The 10,261-nt window shown below is 49.4% G+C and overlaps 1 protein-coding gene across 1 annotated transcript in view; it reads right to left on the bottom strand.

Moving 5' to 3' along the window:
- The window catches only part of TCEA2 (transcription elongation factor A2), a gene marked incomplete in the record, with an annotated part of 32,158 nt that extends 31,614 nt beyond the window's left edge, over positions 1 to 544 (bottom strand). Inside the window, 1 exon segment of the mRNA XM_034786661.1 lies at positions 352 to 544. Within this exon segment, the coding sequence (XP_034642552.1) occupies positions 352 to 420 (69 nt within the window).
- Positions 545 to 10,261: the final 9,717 nt, after the last annotated feature.

Here is a 10,261-nt window from a genome sequence, read left to right as displayed (position 1 = left end):
CTCTGGGGGGAGGCTGAGGGGGGAAGAGGGGCGCTCTGGGGGGGACCCCGGGAGCTGAGGGGGGAAGAGGGGCGCTCTGGGGGGGACCCCGGGAGCTGAGGGGGGAAGAGGGGCGCTCTGGGGGGGAGGCTGAGGGGGGAAGAGGGGCGCTCTGGGGGGGACCCCGGGAGCTGAGGGGGGAAGAGGGGCGCTCTGGGGGGAGGCTGAGGGGGGAAGTGGGGGGAAGAGGGGCGCTCCACGGGGGCACCCCAGGGAGCAGAGGGGGGCACGGAAGGCGCTGGGGGGGGGGGCGCGGGCGCTCCGGGGCGGGAGCTGGGGGCACCCCTGGGTCTCCCCGCCCACCGGACTCACCGCGCTTTTCTTGGACACCATCTTGTCCAGCCGCTTGGCGATGCGCACGATCTCCTCCTCCCCGCCCATGGCTCCGCTCCCCGCAGCAGGGGGACGCGGCGGGGCCGAAGCGGGGGGGCTGCCGATGCACTCCCTCACCCCGGTGTCCGCAGTCCGCCCGCCCCGATCTCCAGCCCTGCGGCGCGCGGGGCACGACGGGACTCGTAGTTCTTTCGCACAGCCTCCCGCGGCGGGGCGCCTACAGCCCGCCAGAGGGCAGTGCGCCGGCAAGGTCCCCGCCCCCCTCCGCGGGGCATGGTGGGATTTGTAGTCCACGTTGGCCCTTTTCCCCACGCTCTTTGGGCGAGGCGAGGACTACAAGCCCCAGCAGTCACCGGAGAGCCAGGCTGAGAACGGACCGGCATGGGTGGCTGGGGCTCCAGCTGTTTTCAGGGGGAGCAGCTTGGAGGGGGGAGGGACTACAGCGGGAGGGGCGGAGAGGGGGAATGAGTGATGGGCGAGGGGAGGAGAGGAAAAGAGGGGGAGATGGAGGAGGGAGGGAAGGATAATGGAGAGAGGGAGAGAACAAACGAGAGACTGGGGGAGAAGGAAGAAGGATCAAGAGAGAAAATCAAGTGGCCTTGAGGAGGGGGTGTAAAAGGAAGGACAAGACAAGAGAAGGGAAAATAAAGGGAAGGCGGTAAACTGAGCCTGAGGCCCGGTCTATACGACAGGCTTAGGTCCCCGTAAGCTGCCTTGCGGCGACCTACCTGTGGGCATGTTTTACTTCACTTAAATTCCTCTGCTGCGGACGTGAGTGCCTCTCTGGGTCAATTTAGTACCACCATCTCCCCGATTGGCGCAGCGTCCCAGGCCATGCAATGTCGGAGTAGGTGCTGCATGGCTTATGTCAACCATGACGGGCCTCCAGGAGCCATCCCACAATGACCCACACTCACACGACAATCGATACAAGCGCTCCTGATGAGGACGCCGACACATGGAGCCAACTGTGCACCCACACAAGCGACTTAATAACTGCAGTAGCTGTGTGCCGGCATAAGTGAGGTTAACCTCATTTTGTAGTGTAGACATGGTCTGGGAAAGCACCGCTGTTCCAGGCTGCCTGGCTCTCACTGGTACTGGGGAGGAGTCGGACCTCCCCATCTTGGAAGGTGCTGGGTCTTTTCATTGACTGGTGTAGAACAAATACACAACGAGGGCTGCAACACAATTGCTAGCCCAGTGCCCTGGGGTTCCGCTGACCCCCCAGTGAGGAGAGCCCAGTGCCCGGTTTATGGAGAGGTCTGGGAGGGATGTTTTCATCATTCATCCACAGTCTGGTAGAACTTCTGGGCTCAACTCTGCATGATGCTAAGCACTGATTTCAATGGGAGTTGAGGGTCCTTAACACCTTGCAGGACTGTGCCCATTGTCAGGGAGTTTTTTGTACTAGTACTTGCATCATGTTGTATCAGGCTTAAGTCTGACTGTATCACTAGTATGGGTTGTCTTGGAGTTCCTTCCCCCACATGGGCTGGGAAGGAAGATAATGAGTTCTTCTCCCATATTCCAGCAGGCTAGAGAGGGATATGGGATCAACTTCTAGGAGATGGAGAACTGCTCAGCTGTCCTTTGGGCAGCTCATGTAGTGCCGAGTCAAGAATTTTGTAGAGCATGTGCACACGTAGGATCACAGAAATTTAGGACTGGAAGGGACCTTGATAGGTCATCTAGTCCAGTCTCCTGTACTGAGGCAGGATAAAGTATTATCCCTGACAGGTGTTTGTCTAACCTGTTCTTAAAAAACCTCCAATGACAGAGATTCCACAGCCTCCAGTGCTTAATTTAGCAAGTTTTTTTCTAGCGTCCAACCTAAATCCCCCTTGCTGCAATTTAAGCCCATTACTTTCTTGTCCTGTCCTCAGTGAATAAGGAGAACAGTCTACCACTCTCCTCTTTGTAACAACCTTTTACATCTTTGAAAACTGGTATCATGTCCCCCCTCAATCCTCTCTTCTCCGGACTAAACAAACCCAATTTCTCCAATCTTTCCCCACAGGTCATGTTTTCTAGACCTTTAATCATTTTTATTGCTTTCCTCTGGGTTTTCTCCAGTTTGTCCACATCTTCTGCAACATGTGGTGCCCAGAACTGGACACTGTACTCCACTTGAGGCCTCATCAGTGCTGAGTAGAATGGAAGAATTACTTCTCATGTCTTGCTTACAGCACTCCTGCTAATACATCCCAGAATGATGTTTGCTGCTTCATTTTTTATTTATTTTTTTTTGCAACCATATTACATAGATTGTTGACTCATATTACGTTTGTGATTCTCTATAACCCTGACTGTAGACAGGGACACTTCTCCGGCCTTGCTTGTATTCAGAATTGCCCTGTTTTAACTAAAGGTGTGTTTTTAAATTGCTTTAGTAAAACTGCTGTAAAACCCATCCGTGTGGATGGTCTTAATTTGATTTAATCCTAGTTTATGTTGATTACGCTTAATTCGGATATTACTATTCTCTAGGCTTTAATCAGTGTAAGAGTGACCATGCTGGGTTTGGCACCATTTTAACTAAATTGATTTAGAAACAAAACAATTTTAGGTAAGTCTGTGCGACTTTAGTATAGACAAGGCCTCAGGCAATCAAGCATTGGTGCAGAAACACCATACAACAAGCGCATGCTGGAAGTGGCCTTTTAAAGTGTGTGATTGGATGGGGCGCAGAGCTTAGGTGGGACAAAGGAACCAGCAGGCTGAGTAAGAAAGGGAGTTTGCTTAGCTCCTAGACAGTACTGTCTCCTTCCTCCATAGTTCAGCAACTCCACAGGAGGGGGTGTTGTGGCAATGGACCAACCAACCTGGCCTACCTCCAGGAGAGTGACTGTAGCAGATTTATGAACCAGGGAGCCTAGAACTTTGGGGGAAAAGCTGAAAATCGTTTAATCAAAGCCATGTTAATAACCACGGTTCATGCTGGGACCCTGATGGAGGTTTGTTTAAAAAACAGGATTTGTGACGATATGCTTTGAGACTGCTCAAGGTTTTCTTGTTGTTGAGCGAAGATTGTTTGGGTTAGAAACGCTACTAGAAATGTTGGCAGGGTGGCTGTGAACAGCCTGGTCATTTTCCATGGATTAAGCAGTAGGAGACCCAGTGTAAACCAAAAGGGGTTTCACTGGCTGGGCTTTGGCTTTGTTTGGTGTCTCTTTTCTCTTTGTGCTCCCAGTAATTAGGGTGACCAGATGTCCCAATTTTATAGGGTCAGTCCTGATTTTTGGGTCTTTTTCTTATATAGGCTCTTATTACCCCCCACCCCCTGTCCTGATTTTTCACACTTGCTGTCTGGTCACCCTACAAATAATGGTTGTCATGCTTCGAGAATCTCATGCCATGGGGTTTCTTGAGTTTCAACAGCCTGGTCCTAGATTTGATTTTGTCTGTTCATCTGATGCTGCCTCCTGCTACTGGGAGAGATGGGGGAATGTCATCCAACAGTGGGACTATGCCGCCAATCCAGCCTTCCCATGCTGACCTCTAAAGGATCAGGGTTTCTGCCTGCATAAGGAAAGAGTAACGACCCTCACCTGAAACTGACAACAATCAATACTTGTCTTCCATCAGAAAAAGGGGGGAGGGATCGCTCAGCGGTTTGAGCATTGGCCTGCTAAACCCAGGGTTGTGAGTTCAATCCTTGAGGGGGCCACTTAGGGATCTGGGGGGAAAATCAGTACTTGGTCCTCCTAGTGAAGGCAGGGGGCTGGACTCACTGACCTTTCAGGGTCCCTTCCAGTTCTATGAGACAGGCATCTCTCTCTCTCTCTCTATATATATATATAAATAAAAAGACTATCTCTGATTTCCACCTCCCCCCACCACCTCTTTTTTTAGCTACTCCTGAATGTTTACACCCTAGTCATCACTCCGTAGACATCGCTATGGCACAGTCAGCTGATAGCGCTAGTGAGGCAGCAGGAGCTGCTGCTGTTGTTTCTATAGGTAGGTTGACCCCAGGGCAGCTGCTTCACTTGCCCCCTTTATAGTGCTACCAGTATCCATCATAGTCCATTGACGGCAATGAAGCATTAAGGTCTATCCACTATGTGGAGCCGTGTATGTGCAGCGGTGCTTGTGTTCTAACCGGCGTGTTTAGCAGTGTTCAGGTGGTTAACGCAGATAGCGTTGCCATCATTCCCAACCCTTGTCCTGCCCTCCATGGAACGATGGGGCAGGGTGATGGCTCTTTGATGTGGTAGGGAGGATACCGCCGTGTTTCCGAGCAACAGATCAACAGAAAATATCCCAGACGCCAGCATACATGTAATATTGCACAGTAGCAAAGCACTGCCGCAGCTTCTCATTGATATTCTACACCTGGAGCGTGTCTAAAACCTCTCCTTTCTGCCTCGCAGGCTGGCAGTGTGACTGCGCTGCCTTTACCAAAAACTGAAGCCATTCTGGCTAGGTGGTTTTACAAGGAAAACAAGATTTGTTGCCCCAAAAATGTTCCTATGGAGGTGAACAGAGCCACAGGCAAGCTTGATTTATTCATGACATCATTTATAGGAATATCAACAAATGCTGCCGCTGCTTATCAGACCTCAGTGGTCTTCTGAGCTATACAAATACAACAAGCTGATGCCAATGGCTTCTGCTAACCCAAAATAGCAAAGAAAAGTCCATGGCGCGGAGCTTTGACGAAATAAAAACTGGATAATGACTCCAGAATTTGGCCTCATCTATTCTTGTCTTCATGTCATGTACAATATGTGAACCCTTTACTTGCTATTTCTGGGCATATCTATTTTCCTTACCTTGGCTATATTCTCTTTCCTTTCTTCTTTGCAAGGGTTAGTGAAATGGATGCAGGTCAAGTTAAAAATGGTCTCTCGGAAACAGGGGTTGTCATGGAGGAAGGGTCCCAGACATGTGGCTGGGACAGATTGCTTCTTTCTCACATAGTCACACAGATGTTCATTTCCTTTGGATCTCTTCCTTCGTTTTTTCTCCCAGACAGAACTGATACATTTCGTTTCAAACATACAGGGCTTCATTGACAGATCTGCAGAGCAATTGTATGCTTGGTTTGCAAGCAGTTACTGTGACTGTGCACGCAAATTGGATGTTTGCACCTTCAGATGTCCTTCCTTGGCCTTTTGCACGAGCAATCTCCCAGTTTTCACACAACTGCAATAAATACACACATCAGTTAGGCATATGAGTGCACAAACTTTTTGCATGTGTCTTTTGTGCAACTAATTTGGTGAAAAATCTGGTCCTTTGTTAAAAAAAAGTACCTACTTGCTTTTTAAAAAATAATAAAAAGAATTTGGTAAACTGATAAAGCAACAAAACATATTAGGGTTTGTTTTTGTACCATCAGATGCATGCCGCAATGTGTGCACTATTGCACACGTAGTTTGACTATGTATTTATGACATCTGCAAAGACAAATGAGGTGTTTGTGGATGCAAAAAGTGTGGTAGGCGGCTAACTGGCCTTTTGCATATGCCAAAACCTGATTTGCATTGCATATACATTAATTGCACCATTTTATTATTTTTTCCTATGGCTCTAATCTTCTGGTGCTTTGAAAATCAGGCTCAAGATGTCTGAAAGCAAGGTGTCTTTATGTACACTAATGTGTTAGGTTAGAGTGTTAAGGCCATCCATACAATGTAAATTCCCCCATGCATGCAGCAACATTTGTTTTTCAGATACCGAGCACGGAAGCACCTGAACCTCTAATAGTCAAGGCAATCTGATGGGAAGGACTTTTTCCAGTAGAATAATGCATCAAATGATCAGCTTACGGTAAACCCACAGTTGACCCTTGTGCAAAGCTGGGCAGGAAACATTTTCCTGTCTCATGAAGATTTTCAAGATTTTGAACATTATTCCTGCGCGGCATCGGGACGAAACTGAGATCTTTCGAAGGTTTTTGCGAAAAGAATGTGGCGGGGACAAGCTCTCTCTCCCTCTTTCTGATTTTGCCCAGAACTCTATCCTGGACTTGAGAAACCATTTCCCCACCAAAGGTTTTTCAAAACTGATCCAGTCCCATGACAAGTTTCTGTATCTACAAACGGACATTTTCCAATGAAAAAACACTGTCAAAAAATTCCCAACCAGCCATCTTGGGCCTTCCGCTCTAGGGTCTGCTGCTGTGAGAGTAGTGTTAATGTCTCCGAAATTCCTCTAGATGGGACTCTTGAGCCATATAAAGACTATGTCTGGATGCATATTCACTAGTGAGTTGGTCCAGTGGGATCTACTCATTACGTGTAAAGCTCCTATTTATGGGACTTATTTTGGAAATGTTGCTTTCTTCAGCCGATACCCAGGAGGAGGAGAGCTTTACATTGCCTCTGCAGTTAAATAGGGTCAGCTGCATTTCTCTCCTTAAGGGCTGCATTGGGCCACTGTGTGCTGTTAGACAGCTACTGCGTTCTGCCCTAGAGGTGGTGGTGCTTCAGTGGGAGTTGAAGTAAAACCTGCAAAGAGTTGATAATATAATCTGCTGCTGTGAGCTCTGGACCCCGAGTCAGGAACTAGTGCGTTCTAACCTCACCATGACCCTGAATTCTGTGGCTTTGAATGAAGTCAGGCCAACAGCTCTGAATTTGGGTGTTTCAAGTTAGCTGCTAACATTCATATTTAGGCATCTAAATCTGTTATTCAGAATTGCTGGACACCTGCAGCTCCCACTGAAGTCAATGATCAACACTTTGGGATCATTTAGTAACAAATATACTGTTACTGTAACTAAAGGGACAATCTTGAAAGTCCATAGATGAGCAGAGATGGGCCAAAGCCTCACTCCAAATTCTCTCATCTCTGTGGAAATGTAGATCCACCTTGGAACATCATGGCTCAGACCCATCTTTACAAATTAGGGCTCTGTCCAAACCAGAGTTTGGAGATTTCACAGCATTTGGGCTTGAAAGGGGAAGGTCATTGCAGAGGGAGACTGTCTCTGACAGGGAGGAGAAGACGTCTCAAAGCAAGCAAAACCCAGTGGGAGTGGGATGGAGTCCCTCCAGGCAGGAGACCCTGAAAAGGGGGAGTTCCTGCCCCTGGGTGGGGAAATTGGGATACCCCAGGACTCTGCTTCAGCGGAGCACACAAGAGGCTCTGTTGACACTGGAAATATGGTTTGTATCATCTCAATTCAAACGTGATTCATAACCACAAATATGGACTGTGGCGTGTCTCAGATTCCAGAGAGCTCAGTCACTCGGCGCTGTTGTGGAGCACCGTTACCCCACTTCGTCCCCTACACGGAGCGACCTTCCAAACTTCAGCAAGTCTCGACTGACGCGCGCGCTGTAATCCACTTCCCCACTGCCTCCATACACCACTGCATCATGACGCTGGCCAGTAGTGCTGGCTCCAGCGCCTTCCTCCTCACCTCCAGTGGCCAATGGGGGAGAGATCCAGGAGGGGCATCACCCAGGTCAAACAATGACACACTCTATCCCTGCGATCCTTTCAGTGGCTGCATCTAGCCTGTTGTGGGCTGAAACCCTTCATCCCCCATCTCTCCCTAGCAGAGACAGGGTCAGATCCAATACACAGTCCCTTCCACCCACAAGCTTCCTTTTAAAAAAGACAGGGAGGCTTGCAGGGTTTGCTGGTTTTTTTGGACGACCTCCGCTGTGAAGCAGCAGCGGTGGCGTCGCTCAGCCCAGCCTCCGGAGTCCAGAGTTGGTCGCCAGCGTATTCTCCCCGAGCCTGGGTGGAGAACTGGAGGAAACTCCACCTCTGCAGGAGCCAACCTGCTGCAGCAGGAATTCCCAGAGAGATTCCCGCTTGGGCTGATCTGTCAACAGATCCATGAACTTTCCCTTACCTCTTGCAAAACCAGCCCATGAATGTGCTAAAAACAGACCCAGGTTGCTTCTACCCCTAGAGCAGAGTTTGGGGACTTTGGCCAAACACCGCATGCTGATAGCCACCCTTTGACATCTGTGTACACATGGACCCCAGCTTCTCATCTGCCCCTTGTGAAGGGGGCGCAGTGGAGCCATGAAAATTGTTCACCGCAAAACCTGAAACTCAGCTGATCTCCTGCCAAGCCTGGAGCTTGACTCAGGTTTGTTGGAAAGTTGTGAACCTCCGATGATTTCCAGCTTGGCAGGTGGGCCAGGTGAAAATGGGCAGAGTCAAGGGAGTTTCTCTGAGCTTTTGGATTTGTTTGAGCCCAGAACTTAAAGCCAGCCTCCAGGGTGCCAATGCCACACAGCGCGGAATCAGAAAAATCCCAAGAGATTCCCATGAACGAATGAATTCAGGAAATCTATGCCACTCTCAGCGCATGGGCAATCTCTGAAATGCGTCTCTCAGATTAACCAACAGATGGGCATGAGCCGCAAAGCCAGGGCCGCCCAGGGGGGGGGGGCAAGTGGGGCAATTTGCCCCGGGCCCCACAGGGGCCCCCACGAGAATATAGTATTCTATAGTATTGCAACTTTTTTTTATGGAAGGGCCCCCCGAAATTGCTTTACCCCAGACCCCCTGAATCCTCTGGGCGGCCCTGCACAAAGCTAGTCTGATTGGCATCTGAACTCACCTAGAATTTGGGAATGTGGGGGTTGGATCCAGGCCATTATTAAGGGTGGGGGTGGGTAACTGCAAAATTCTCTTTTCTATTTGAAATTAGGGGTATGTCTATCTATCTGCTACACGGATCCGGGTACTGTGCTGGGCTGATGTAACTAGAGCACTTCACCACTGCTTCCAAACACAGGGTCTGATTCTCCTCGGCCTTACACCAGCTGAGCAACCAGTTTGGTATCGATATAATGGATGAAATCTCTGGCTCAGACACCTTGACCTTTGTGGCGTTTTGGCTGTAGGCCTATAGGCCATCCAGCCAAAACTCTTGATCTAAGCACCCCTGCAACTCTGGGAAAGCTTGGACCCAAATTCAAACTTGAATTCTGCAGCCTGGGCTGGGATCATCATCTGGGATCATCTCGCTGTTGTAAGAGAGTCTAAACTCTCAGTGCACCAACACTTGGGAAAGACCCTGCAGAATTAAACAGGCTCTTCAACAGAACTCAATGGGGTTCTATAGAAATTTCACAAAATTCCATAAAAATGACTCTGCAGTTAATGGAGAGTGGCATCTTTCTGTAGGTTTGGTTGACGAGGAGGGATATAATTGAGGATGGAGCTTGGCTGTTCTCAATGGTGGCAGATGACAAAACAAGAAGCAATGGTCTCAAGTTGCAGTGGGGGAGGTTTAGGTTGGATATTAGGAAACACTATTTCACTAGGAGGGTGGTGAAGCACTAGAATGGGTTCCCTAGGGAAGTGGTGGAATCTCCGTCCTTAGAGGTTTTTAAGGCCTGGCATGACAAAGCCCTGGCTGGGATGATTTAGTTGGGGTACGTCTTCACTACCCGCCGTATTGGCAGGTAGCAATCGATTTATCCGGGATCGATATATTGCGTCTCGTTAAGACGCAATATATCGATCCCAGAACGCACTCACCGTCGACTCCGGAACTCCACCAGAGCGAGTGGAGGTAGCGCAGTTGACGGGGGAGCCGCGGCCGTTGATCCCGCGCCATGTGGACCCCAGGTAATTCGATCCAAGATACTTCAACTTCAGCTACGCTATTCGCGTAGCTGAAGTTGTGTCTCTTGGATCGATCCCCCCCCCCCAGTGTAGACCAGCCCTTGGTGTTGATCCTGCTTTGAGCAGGGGGTTGGACTACGTGACCTCCTGAGGTCTCTTCCAACCCTAATCTTCTATGTTTCTATGATAATTCTCCATTAATTCCATCGGATAGTTCAAAAAAGCAATAGGAAGTTGATCGTTTTCTGTTCAGTTCCAAAAGGGAAATAAATGCAGCGTTTGCCCTATCACGGCTCGCATTAACACTGGTGCGAGTTCTGCATGAGTGAGGACCGCCTGA

Source organism: Trachemys scripta, chromosome 12, assembly GCF_013100865.1.
Source record: "Trachemys scripta elegans isolate TJP31775 chromosome 12, CAS_Tse_1.0, whole genome shotgun sequence".
In the NCBI taxonomy this organism is placed as follows: domain Eukaryota; kingdom Metazoa; phylum Chordata; order Testudines; family Emydidae; genus Trachemys; species Trachemys scripta.
This window is presented reverse-complemented; position numbering and strand designations above follow the sequence as displayed.